The sequence below is a fragment of the Xiphias gladius genome, chromosome 24 (genome assembly GCF_016859285.1).
Source record: "Xiphias gladius isolate SHS-SW01 ecotype Sanya breed wild chromosome 24, ASM1685928v1, whole genome shotgun sequence".
NCBI lineage: Eukaryota > Metazoa > Chordata > Actinopteri > Istiophoriformes > Xiphiidae > Xiphias > Xiphias gladius.
This window is the reverse complement of record NC_053423.1, coordinates 11,563,382-11,576,636: the sequence shown is the minus strand read 5'-3', so window position 1 is coordinate 11,576,636 and position 13,255 is coordinate 11,563,382. Positions and strand designations below refer to the sequence as shown.

General features: G+C 40.8%; 2 protein-coding genes across 8 annotated transcripts; one reads left to right on the top strand and one right to left on the bottom strand.

Moving 5' to 3' along the window:
* Positions 1 to 5,484: 5,484 nt before the first annotated feature.
* si:rp71-45k5.2 (uncharacterized protein LOC560783 homolog) lies at positions 5,485 to 7,977 on the bottom strand. Of its 6 annotated transcripts, none has more exons than XM_040122574.1 (4): positions 7,848 to 7,977; positions 6,831 to 7,062; positions 6,631 to 6,726; positions 5,485 to 6,520 (listed from the first exon to the last, which is right to left on the bottom strand). In XM_040122574.1, the coding sequence occupies exons 2-4, from the start codon at positions 6,960 to 6,962 to the stop codon at positions 5,882 to 5,884; spliced, it is 867 nt and encodes a 288-aa protein (XP_039978508.1). In that variant the 5' UTR covers positions 6,963 to 7,062; positions 7,848 to 7,977; the 3' UTR covers positions 5,485 to 5,881. The 6 variants fall into 6 exon arrangements, with proteins under 6 accessions (XP_039978508.1, XP_039978509.1, XP_039978506.1 ...); XM_040122575.1 differs by having other exon boundaries at positions 7,784 to 7,864; XM_040122572.1 differs by lacking the exon at positions 7,848 to 7,977 and adding an exon at positions 7,622 to 7,777.
* LOC120786854 (forkhead box protein Q1-like) lies at positions 7,784 to 11,355 on the top strand. 2 transcript variants are annotated; one of them, XM_040122580.1, is made up of 4 exons: positions 7,784 to 7,903; positions 9,556 to 9,787; positions 9,892 to 9,987; positions 10,098 to 11,355. In XM_040122580.1, exons 2-4 carry the CDS (start codon positions 9,656 to 9,658, stop codon positions 10,734 to 10,736), a joined length of 867 nt encoding a protein of 288 aa, XP_039978514.1. In that variant the 5' UTR covers positions 7,784 to 7,903; positions 9,556 to 9,655; the 3' UTR covers positions 10,737 to 11,355. The 2 variants fall into 2 exon arrangements, with proteins under 2 accessions (XP_039978514.1, XP_039978513.1); XM_040122579.1 differs by lacking the exon at positions 7,784 to 7,903 and adding an exon at positions 7,925 to 8,051.
* Positions 11,356 to 13,255: the final 1,900 nt, after the last annotated feature.

Genomic DNA, 13,255 nt, shown 5'->3' with positions numbered 1-13,255 from the left:
CGGTTGTATGAATGATAAGCATGCATCTGACGGAGTGCGTTCTGTGTTGTATAAGAAAACAAGATAAACAAACAGTGAGTGGACATGAGCTCACCTAATCCTCTTGAGCCACAGTCACTGTTCATTGAGTTCTCAATCATAACGCTAATATCTTTATCCCCAGCACGAAGGTGTAGACACAGTATACATGCCAACGCACAGTGGGTGCTGATGACACAGCTGAACAAAGCCGTGGTAGCACTCTTGGTGGGTTCTTACACCATGCCATGGGTGCAAGCTGAGGTTTGGTGCCAGCCAGGAATCCCTTTGCTACATAGAAGCTAAAAATAAGAGGTTAATATGCAAGACTACACAGGCAACAAATTGATAAACTGTTGTTTCATGCAGCCTGTTACATCTCTTCCCTTTCCATATTTGTTACTTTTTCATGCGTGTGGAAATCCCATCCAATTAAAAGGTTATTTTTCTGCATTTAGGCCTGGCAGGAGTAGCACATTCCAGCAGCAGTAGGTCAGGCCTTCGCAGAAAAGCTTGGACCGGTCACCAAAGTGGAAACTGCACCTAACCAGCCTCTGTTTTGATTCCTGAGGAAAATATGCAAGGTCAGGTTTAGAGGACGTTAGCTGGTGGGTGAGACTGCACCCTGTTAGATTCAAACTTAACTACAGGGGTGTGATCTCAGGGGAAGAACGAGCAGACATTCATTCCACAGCTTGATTGAAATAATGTTGTATAATGCCTCACAGTAAAGGCTCCACACAGTACGTACAATATGCCGCGAAAATAGGGCTGAACTACGCAGTGCTATCAGACTATGCAGACCGAGTAATAAGCTCTACATATGCATGTGTTTGCTTTTTGATTCAGTTTTTTGTACAGGCATGAGAATGTATGTCTTGAAAGGGAAAGGGGGGCCCCACTGAGATGCATTTAATGCATATCTATCTTCACATCTCTCAAATAACTCTACGCCTTAAAGGAAATTAAATTATTTCTCAAAATGTCAAACTACTGCTTTAATAGATATCTGAGAGGACAGAGTGATACAGAGGACAGATTGGCTCTCAGATGGAGGTTGAAGGATGTTTTGACTGGACATGTGTCCTCAAAGTTACATATTCATTCACGACCAAGGAAAGTTTACAGCTGATTAACTCAGTGCACTGCTCAGAGGGATGAATGCTGTGCCATATTTTCAAATCAATGATTGACAGTTTGTTTTGGGAAATGTTGGATGCAAAAATTGGAGCACTGTGATATTGTCTTGCACACTTCACTGTCTGCTTTGTTGTTCATGGTTAGTGAAGAATTAGTTTGTTGCCCAGATAACTCAGCTGTTAATGATTTTTTATTAACCTTATAGCGAGGATAAAGAAACAGCACACTCTTCAAAAGGAGGTAATGTAATCCCACAATGTCAGTGTTGTAAATCAAAGGTCGTTCCTACACTGCCTGGGAACAAAACATTTCTCAGTCATATTTCGTTTTAAAAGTGCTATAGAGTAAAGTAGTACTTACATAAATATTGAAAATGTGTATTAGCGTATTTAAAGGGGGGCAGCAATGTTCTGTTCAGGTAAAAGTCCTGCATTGAAAAGGTCACTCGAATAAGAGTAAAAAATATTCCTAGCAAGTACTCAATGCAGAAAAATTCCACATAGGAGTGTTAAACAGTTATATATTACATTATTAGTACAGAAACATTAATATGTAAGTTTTACTGTTGTAGTTTGTTGAGGTCATGTTAATTTTAATTGTTATACTTTTGCACATTCTAATTTATGATACTGTATCATATTTGGTAAGCACATCATATGTGTTGTTAAAAACATTATACAGGATTTTTACTTATAGAATGTCGATTATTTTCTCTTTGTTTAACTTCCTAGTACAATTTACGATATTTCTACATCATTTCTGTTGAGTTATTGCATCACAGAGAAGCTTTTAAAACAAAACAAACGGACACAGCAAAAAAAAAAAAAAAAAAAAAAAAAAAGGGTCATCACCAAAGGGCCCGAATGTGAGACGTGTCGTTTTTTTACGGGGAGAGCCTGAAGGCAGCACGGCCCCGCAGCCGGAGGGAGCAGGCGGCAGCGGTGATACAGTGGATACGGGATGACAGCAGCTGCAGCGGGAGGTGCAGGGCGGGACCGGGACGAGGAAGACGAGCGCGACGTGACTGCCCCGATTGTTATTTGTTGTGAACGGAAGTCAGCGTGGTTCTTGTTTGTCCTCTCGCGTCCGAGAGCCACACCTTTAATTCGGACACCTCCTGTACTCGCCCGGGACGTTACGGCTCAGGGGGGACGCTCGATTCAGGCTAAGAATTTCAAATCTGTCTAACACAACAAACCTGTACTAGTGCACGCCTGTAGGCTGGTAGGCTACTGTATGATATAAATACCTGGTTTTGCAGTAAACTTACTTTATGGTATTTGTATTTATCATGGTGTTACCCGTGGTAACCAGTTACGTTACTTAAAAGTACGAAGTTTACGTACCTATTTAGGTAATTCCATTTAATGTTATACTACTCCACATCCCAGGGGGAAAGATTCTACTTTTTATATGACAGCTATAGTTACTTTGCAGATAAAGACTTTACACACAAAACAGACAATCAGGTCATAAGATACGGTGCATTGTTATAGGTTAAACCACCCACCAGTAGGACAGTAGGAATATTACAGTTACACCCGGTGGTGGAAGAATTAACAATAAATGAACATAAAGATATTCTATTACAAGTCAGAAGTTCTGCAGTTAAATAATAGTTAGGTTAAGGTACATAGATTTGATCTCTTAACTCATTGTGCAGCATAATGACCCCTTTCAGTGTTATATTTATGATTATGTTAAGTAATCTCACCCATTAAATATCTTTATGTTGTTTATTGTTAATTCTTCCACCTCTGGGTGTTACTGTAATATTCCTACTGTCTTACCAAAGGTGGATGATCTTTCTCTCATTTTACACAAAACCAGATGGTTAAGTTGCAGCATTTTTTACGGCATTTTTTTTAGTAGAATTTGCTATAATGTTACAAAGAAAGCATGAGAAATGAAGTAATAATGACAGTAACATATCGTTTTCATTACTCAGCAGACTCTCAAATGGGAGGAAATGGAAGTTTGGGAGCTAAAATTAGTGCGTTTGTGTCTCCTGGCCTACAAGCTGCAGAACAACTCTGGAGATTAGCCTGAAATACACACACACACACACACACACACACACACACCCACACACATACACGCTGAGAGGCAAAAGCCAAAGGCAATCAGGCAAGCTCTTCTGCATCAGTACCTTTATTACTGTAACAAATCACCAAAATAACAGAATCAAAACAATTAAACGTGACTGTGCAAATGCTTGTGTTATTGACCCAGAGCATAATTTGGTTAATTCTTATTTGAAAGGAGAGGAGAGGCATTTTTTCGTTCAGTGGCAAGGACAGAAGATCAGAAGCCCTGTGACAGACTGGCGACCCTCAAAGGATAAGCGGTACAGCTGAGGGATGGATGGATGGGAAAACATACAAAATAGCGACACACTTGCACAGAGTGATGTCAGGAAATCTGCGACATCCAGAGCGACTTATTGGCCTGTACAGCAAATAGTACAGTGAGGATTCTCTGTACAATACACTGTAGCATTCAGGGGGGATTAACGCTTGAACCAGTTTACTCAATCAGTAAATACAAACCAGCAACTGAAGTTAATCCTTAACAGTAGACAGAGAGACAAGCTCCAGTTTCCTCTGACTGTGCAATTAAAGGAAATCTTGTCAGCTCAATCTACTGGCATCATTTTATCATCACTCCTATGAAATTTGTGTCTCACTGCAAATTCTTAGGGTTGCAAACATTCAAAACAAAGCAGTTTGTGCGCCTAGCCAAGGCCCACTCTATCCCGAGAAAAGCAGTTTGAAAAATAACCCTGTTCTGTTCTGGAGGATGAAGGGCAGTCTGTAAATGTCACAGAATAAGGAATAAATTAGAGAAGAAAATAAGAAACAGTGAAGAAAAGGAAAGAAAGTGTTTTCTTTTCCGTCTCTCGTCCCTCAGTGTGTCACTCAGTCACATGCTGAGCCATTTTGTCTGACTGCCAGGCTCTGCTCTCTGAGTGTAATCTCTGTTGACAAGTCAGCAGAGGGAGGGAGGAAAAAAAAAAGATGGGAGGGCAGGAGGGCCGCGTCGCAATCTAGGTCATCCACCCGTAATCCTACGGGGTGGAAGTATGTCCTGGGCATATGATGCCAAATGCTCAAATGCTCTTCTTCCATGCCCTCTGTCCAGCTAAGTTGTTGCCTCATGACAGACCTCCCTCGGAGAGCTTTCGACTACAGGACTCGCATACTCTGATGTTATCTGCGAGAAATTCCTGACCTTGATGAGGGCGCTTGTGAGGGGGGGGGGGTTAAAATCAATAATGATTAACATCGAAGCTTTGCCCTCGTATCAATTGTAAGCTATCACCATTTATAAACTTATTTGCTTCATAATGTAAGAGTGCTGCCTAGCGACAGAAGTAAAAAACCAAATCTCTTCGTAACTGACACATTTTTCAGATAATTTAGGTTTGCAAAAAAAAAAAGAACAATTAAAATCCTATTTACCACAAATTGACTACGGTGACTGAGATTTAAGATGGTGGAGAATTTGCACTGGTGTGCATGAGAGTATCATATTTAAAAAATCTTACATACGACTGCATATGCAAATGCATCGGTCGGACTGGATTTTAAAAGTAATTTAGTGTGCTTGCACACTATTTACAGTCTTTGTTGCTACCAAGCCTGTTTACGAGGTTCATATGTCTTGTGTTGACTGTGTGGGCCATAAATTACCACTCGTCCTGTCTGTGGTCATGAATTCAGTGACCTAACGGCAGAATGTGGTGATGGTTGACCGCCTAGTTCATTCTCCAATACATTAACTGTTTGCTTTCTTAATGTTCGTACTATGTACCCATTTGTACTCTTCCAAATTTCCAGGCAATTCTAGTTTTTATATACACATATATATATATATATATAGTTATATATAGTGACCGCTATCTTTCCACTTTTAACTGGAATCATAGCAAAGCATATTCAAGTGGACTAAGTGGGTTATGGTTCAGACCAGACAAGCAAGCAAACAGATTTCATCTACTACATATTTGCTCAGCTCAACCTCGCCTCTGTGGTCACTCAACTCAGTATTATGTCAACCACTACAAAGGGTGACTGCAGCCTCAGGGAAAAAGGTTCAAATGTTCGAATTTAGCAACAGCAGCCAGACTGAGTGGTGAAATGTATGGATAGTAGTTTCTGCTGTGTTGCTCCATCAGTCAGTTGTAGTGTTTTTTCAGCTTTATAATGGCATGACCTACATTTTCAGTTGAGATTAAAGCCTCTGTCCCCTTGAGACCAAATAGTATACAAGTAACAGTGGTCACGATCAATAAAATGTAAATAGCAGTGTCAGACAAAGTAAAAGGATGTTAAAGAAACTCCTTTAATTGTTTGAGTGTGTTGACAATTACTGAATTTCAAGTTCAACTCTGAAATACTATTCTGCCCTCTTGTGGTCATATGCTGACCTCAAACACAAAGAAACGTAATAAAAATTTTTAAAAATGTATAAAATTTCCTAAATAAAACACATTACACACAACTAGTCTGTTGAACAACATTATTCAAGTCTTTAAAGTAGAACATCTACTAGATATTCAGCTACAAATAAATGAAATCCTCAGGAGACACATGAGACCATTTATGGGCCTTGTGTGATTTGAAAGTGTGTCTGATCCAAAAGAAAAATCTCACTGAAGGGTATATTCTGCACAAAAACATAAAACATATAAAAGTGCAACTTGGAAGAAGGAAAAACATTTTCACAAATGAAAACAGAGAGCATCACGGGTAAATGCTGGTACAGGGTAAGTGATGTAACCGCTATGTGGGCTGGTGAAATAAGGAGCAGCTCTTGTGTAGATGGGGAATGAAGGCTCTGTGCTCACATGCATCTCCTCAATGGGCTCAGCAGCGCCATTAGCAGTGAGTCGGTGGAGTGCGCTGCCCCCTGTTGAACGGATGGGGAAACTTCCAGGAGAAGCCTGAAGGAGGAGAGGCTCCTCAGAGTCCCAGCGGAAGCTCCTCTTTGTCCCGACTTGTCTGTGTGTGGGCAAAGGCTGCTGCTCCGCTCTGACCGGCACTCTGGACGGAAGAGAAGCTGTGGGGGGCCGAGCTGAGGGACTGTCTCTCTTCAGGAGGGATTCGATGGAGAAAGGACTGCTGAACTTCAGCTCACATCGGATCTGAACAGCTTTGCAGGCCGCAGGCTCAGGAGAGCGGGGAGCTGAGCAGTGCTCTGATGGTCTGCTCATGTTCTCCGTTTCCACTTTGGAGGCCAACTCAGGGAAGAGCAGCAGGATTCCTTTGAAGTGACGACGCACCATCTTTGCTGTGATCTGACTGGAGTCCAGTTTCCAGTAGTTCCTCTTACTGTCCCGTGAATCTGGGATCACTGGAATCTGAAAACACAACTGAGTTGAGAGTTTGTGCAGACAGAGGTCATTTGTTCCTTTAACAACAGAATTAATATGCTCAGTGGAATATTAAAGCTGCTGGAATAATTACTTACCTTGACAAAACACGTGTGGGTTGATAAACAGACTCTGATGTTGTTCTCAACAGATTTTCTGTCTTCCAGGATTAGTGGTGCCAGTCTGTCCATCAACTAGAAAACATCGGGGTGAAATTTAAGTTTTAGGACCACAATTTGTGTTTCACAATGCAACAGTCTTAGAAATAACCATCGGAACTGGTTTGGCTGTTCCGTACCCGAGTAAAAGTGAGCATCTTGCCTGGAGCGTCTTGGAGGACAACAGCGATCTTGGCCAGGTAGGTGGTGCCCTTCCTGAACAGACCTCGCTGATGTAGCTGACCTCCAAACCTCTCGGTCCTGTTGTGCATCTTGTTGGTTGGAGAGTCAAGTCCCACACACAGAGTAGCGCTGGCACAGTGTCACTCGGTGCAGATGTGGACCTAAAGCGCTCAGCCCTGGATATAAGTCCTGTCGGGACAATAGGACATTAGAGGGTGTGCACTGCAGGTTAATGGGGACCTTTTCATGAGCAGATGAGCCATTACAGCTGGAGGTGGAGCCAATGATCACAGGGATAATTCATTTTCAAAAACTTCATCAGCATATCTGAATGTGCTAAAGTCTGATCTTCCTCTTTGTTACTCCTTACCCAATCTTACATAACGATCTCAACTTTAAATAAAGCAATGAATGTCCAACATCACATGCATATAAACATTAAAAACATTTCATTAGAGATTTTACGAATAAATCAGATGTCAGTCAAATCAGAAAAATCACACACTGGATTTCTAACAGGTATGATTCTAAGGGCAAGCAGCCTGTCTTGGTTTTCAGGCCGCATTAACAGTGATATACCACAGAAACAGAGGGAAAATATACACACTTATTGTACTGTTACTCAAATATTAGAGAAAATGACACAAGGCAGTTAAATTATAAATTTATCAAGCAGCTGATTCCCAACTATCTGCAGGTGTGTGATGGTCCCTCTCCAGTGTGTGATACTGTGAAAAGTAATCATAACCCAAACTTTGTGGTCGGCCTTGTTTTTTAAGTTGCTGTAGGAGACAATATAAACATAAAAGGGTTGGCACAATACACAGTCGAGAGACGCTGACATTCCAGTGAGCAATCTAATCACATTCCACCAGTTTGCACATCACTCATCACTCCTTTAAAGCCGAACCTATTGCCTATTGATGAAGGTCATTTGCATCGGTGATCCTCATTCAGATGCATGACCACATTACCTGTGCTGAATGCTTTGTGCAAGAACAAGGGCAGAAATTGATTCCGATGAACGGATGTGAGTCTGCGCGATTCCGGTTTGACCAAACACTACACCAGCTGATTTCACTTGTCTTTGATTGAAGGTGTGCTGTTCAGCTGCTCTTTGGTCCTGTTCAAAGACCCAGGTTTAGTTTTCTTTAGAACATTCCTGAACCCGGAAAAAGGTCAGTCGAGAATTTAGGGGCTTCCAAATAGGGGTTTTACTCAGGAAGGTTGTCAGACAACACTTGGAAGAAATGTCTGGCCTTTAGTTAAAATGACAATGTTATATGTAATATAAGCTGACACGCACGTTCAGTCTGGTGGTTGCATTGAGGGAGGTTGTGATGTAGAGGTGATAAAAGAAAGGTTCCCAGTATTTCTATCAGAAATCACCATATTGCTCATGTAAATTGAAATGAAACAGCAGTGAAAAAAGAAGAAACATGTCACCTCTCAGCTTGATTCTGATGATCTAATTTACGGACATTTCTCAGAGTTAGTTATTCATCTTACAATGAAGATGAAGTCATTAAGTTTTCAGTAAGATTTTATGTCCAGAGCAACAAAATTCGATCAAATGCGGATGCTGACTGTGATTAAAAGAAAAAGTTGTACAAAAAATGATTGCATTATTATCCTGAAAGACTGGAAACTAAAGCAGTGTGATGTAAAACATTACACTGTGTGTTAGTGAAATCCTCCAGCTGTCTGCTCAGTCCACTGAATGTAATCTAAGCTCAGATGAGGTGAAAATCACTGGAATGTAACTCGAGGCTTCTCCAGTCAAAAGCACCGTGTTTGTTGTAACTGTCACATTCCAGGGTTTGTCGCCATGTTTATTACAGCCTTTGTCTGCAAGAGTGATTTATTTGTTTGTGAAGTGGCTCACTAGTTTATTGTCCAAAATATTCATTATTTATTTTTTAAATCACCCCTGTACAAAATATTAGAGAAAGTCCAAATATTGCTTAGTAAATTCAAAACTGTCTCTAGACAATAGGAGCTATATTGGACTATGCAAGTAGCCAATATCTGACAAAGAATGCCCAGCATCTTTAATTCTTGTTTAATCAATTTGCAGTCAACACTTGATGCGCCACAGGTTTGAATATCAGTAAATGGCAAATTTTTATACTTATCAAATGTTCTCTGTATGAAAGATTTACATTTGTGACTGTAATGTGGCAACATGCTGATGTGTCCACTAAGACCTGAAACCCTGCACACAGAACTATCATTTTTAAGTGGAAGCTTATTTGATATTTTTATTTATATTTTGGCTCTGTTTAATAGTCTCTAAACAGACATAATATAAAATATATATAACAAAAAAGTAAAAGTAAATTAGTTATACAATGCCTCAAAACAAAATTGGACTGTGCCTTCAGCAGGAAACTTAGTGATTTCACACTAATTTGAATTCTATATAAGAAAAACAGCATATACACAACAACTTTTAATCTTGTGTTATTTAATGTTTAGGGAGTAAATGGAGAAATGTTTCCCCTATTGTAAAGATGCAGATAAACTCTCAGAGCATCCAGACAGATATGCTGATGAAGTTTTTGAAAATGAATTATCCCTGTGATCATTGGCTCCACCTCCAGCTGTAATGGCTCGTCTGCTCATGAAAAGGTCCCCATTAACCTGCAGTGCACACCCTCTAATGTCCTATTGTCCCGACAGGACTTATATCCAGGGCTGAGCGCTTTAGGTCCACATCTGCACTGAGTGACACTGAGCCAGCGCTACTCTGTGTGTGGGACTTGACTCTCCAACCAACAAGATGCACAACAGGACCGAGGGGTTTGGAGGTCAGCTACATCAGCGAGGTCTGTTCAGGAAGGGCACCACCTACCTGGCCAAGATCGCTGTCGTCCTCCAAGACGCTCCAGGCAAGATGCTCACTTTTACTCGGGTACGGAACAGCCAAACCAGTTCCGATGGTTATTTCTAAGACTTTTGCATTGTGAAACACAAATTGTGGTCCTAAAACTTAAATTTCACCCCGATGTTTTCTAGTTGATGGACAGACTGGCACCACTAATCCTGGAAGACAGAAAATCTGTTGAGAACAACATCAGAGTCTGTTTATCAACCCACACGTGTTTTGTCAAGGTAAGTAATTATTCCAGCAGCTTTAATATTCCACTGAGCATATGAATTATGTTGTTAAAGGAACAAATGACCTCTGTCTGCACAAACTCTTAACTCAGTTGTGTTTTCAGATTCCAGTGATCCCAGATTCACGGGACAGTAAGAGGAACTACTGGAAACTGGACTCCAGTCAGATCACAGCAAAGATGGTGCGTCGTCACTTCAAAGGAATCCTGCAGCTCTTCCCTGAGTTGGCCTCCAAAGTGGAAACGGAGAACATGAGCAGACCATCAGAGCACTGCTCAGCTCCCCGCTCTCCTGAGCCTGCGTCCTGCAAAGCTGTTCAGATCCGATGTGAGCTGAAGTTCAGCAGTCCTTTCTCCATCGAATCCCTCCTGAAGAGAGAAAGTCCCTCAGCTCGGCCCCCCGCAGCTTCTCTTCCGTCCAGAGTGCCGGTCAGAGCGGAGCAGCAGCCTTTGCCCACACACAGACAAGTCGGGACAAAGAGGAGCTTCAGCTGGGACTCTGAGGAGCCTCTCCTCCTTCAGGCTTCTCCTGGAAGTTTCCCCATCCGTTCAATAGGGGGCAGCGCACTCCATGGACTCACTGCTAATGGCGCTGCTGAGCCCACCGAGGAGATGCATGTGAGCACAGAGCCTTCATTCCCCATCTACACAAGAGCTGCTCCTTATTTCACCAGCCCACATAGCGGTTACATCACTTACCCTGTACCAGCATTTACCCGTGATGTTCTCCGTTTCTGGCTGTGATGTGTTTTATACCTGACCTGACAGCTTTCTGGAGCACTTTATTTTTTCAATAAAATGTTAAAAAAGATTTACAAAATAGTATTGGTTAGACACCGAGGTCACTGAGATTTGAAACACTTGACATTATCCAGGGTTCTCTAATATTCTCATTATTTTATACACAGCATCACGTTATCATGTTCCACAGCTGAATATTCTTGGTGTCAGACTATAGCCATACCTCCCCTGGTAGGAGAAGCATTTTAATGGCGGGAAAAGGTTGTACTTTCTAGCCACAACACTCTGATCTCTGTGCTCAATCTGTTACTTTGTGTTCAAACATTCAGTGAGTGTTTTTGATCAGTAAACTCTTCCACTGCTCCTTAGTGGTGGAAGGAGTGCTCTGATTTATTAATTGAATAAAAGTTGTAATAATGACAAGTAAAAGTCTTGCATTCAAAGTTTTACTTAAGTACACAAGTATCAGCAAATGTACTTAGGTTTTCAAAAGTAAATTTACACATGCAGAATAGCTCCTTTCAGAGTGTGATAATAGTGTAGATTATTATTATTATATAACATAATTATTTGGTAGAAGCTACAGAATAGTAGCTACTGTATTAAATTGAAAATGAAATTATCCAGTAACTGTATCTGTCTAAATATAATAGAGCAAAGCGTATGATATTTCCCTTTGAAATGTGGTGAAGCAGTAGTATAAGCAAGTATAAATAAAATAGAAATACTCAAGTAAAATACAAATACCCTGAAATTGTACTTGAGTACACTACATGAATAAATTCTTCTTAGTTACTTTCCACCACTGCTGCTCCTTTAACTGTTTGAGTATGTTTAGTTGCTGTGTGTCAGTGATTTTTTTTTTTTTTTTTTCCTCCTGTCTGGTCACTCCTCCACATCTGACTATAGTGAAGGTCAGATGAGGTGACAATCACTGGAATGCTGCCAGAGAGTTCTCTAGTTAAAAACGTCAATTAACAGCATCGTTCTGGTGTAATCACCCGCATTCCAGAGTTTGTCACCTCATTTATTACAGCCATTGTCATTTTTACTTAGACCTGCGGGTTTACTGTGGAAAATGTGCATTTGGAAAAGCAAGGAATAAATTAGGAGCATTGATTTTAATCATTTCTGGAGTTGGTCTGTAATGCTTTCTTCAGCCGCCTTAATAAGGACAGAATATTAGAGGAAATAATTGAAAATGCAGTTTGGGGCATTAGTAGGTGCTAATGATAATAATGCTTTATAGACCTTAGTGTTCCACTGTTGTTAATTATTATCAGTGTCAAATAAGCATTTGCTAAGCAACTTTGGTGTGATATTCACAGTCTTTCCAAATGAAACTTCTCATGTCAATTTCTTTGTACTGTGTCAACATAAACTTAAACAGGACAATGTGGAGGCTTATGACTCACTGGCATCACTTAGTGTCTCTATCAGGCGAGTGTGGGTTGTCATGCATTTTATTTTGCACTCTTACTGAAGACAACTACAGAAATTGTTTTCATTTTTTTTCTTTTAACGTTGTATCGGAATCATAAAGTGCTCCAGAAAGCTGTCAGGTCAGGTATAAAACACATCACAGCCAGAAACGGAGAGCATCACGGGTAAATGCTGGTACAGGGTAAGTGATGTAACCGCTATGTGGGCTGGTGAAATAAGGAGCAGCTCTTGTGTAGACGGGGAATGAAGGCTCTGTGCTCACATGCATCTCCTCGGTGGGCTCAGCAGCGCCATTAGCAGTGAGTCGGTGGAGTGCGCTGCCCCCTGTTGAACGGATGGGGAAACTTCCAGCGGAAGCCTGAAGGAGGAGAGGCTCCTCAGAGTCCCAGCTGAAGCTCCTCTTTGTCCCGACTTGTCTGTGTGTGGACAAGTCGGGACAAAGGGGACTTTTTGTTTCATCAGTAACATGAAATATCCACAGGTCTTCAACTCTGTAAATTAGGATTTCAATTTTTTTTTTTTGGGCCGATTTTACAATCATTTGTGGATATGAAGAACTGAATATGTGCCCATTCCATCTCCACTAGTGATGTTAATACAGGGTTTTATTTTATGTAATCATGCATAAGTATTGTTAATTTTTTTTGGATGTTAACATTTTTATGAATGCAAAAACAGAAGATTTTTTGGGCTCTACCCTCAAGGAAGTTAGATTTGAACCCTAAATGGCTTACCAATGCAAATGCAGATATATATGTTTACTGATAATAATATTTTAATGTATAAATAATTGCCATCAATTAACAGATACTGCATAAAGCCTTTTTGTTCCTCCTTATCCCAGAAACGCTGCATCTGTAAAAAAATAAATAAATTAATTAATTAATTAAAAAACAACTTAATTCAGGCAGTTCAGTTTTTGAAATTTGAGGTGAGTCACATACTGTGGAGAAAAAGATGACGCACGGCTTGACACAACATAGTCAGTGTTCCTAACGTTTCAGCTCGGTCAGTGTCGAATCCCGCTGGTTTGAAGCCTTCAGGCCCACAGGGCGTCAATTGATCCCAAAGGTATGGGC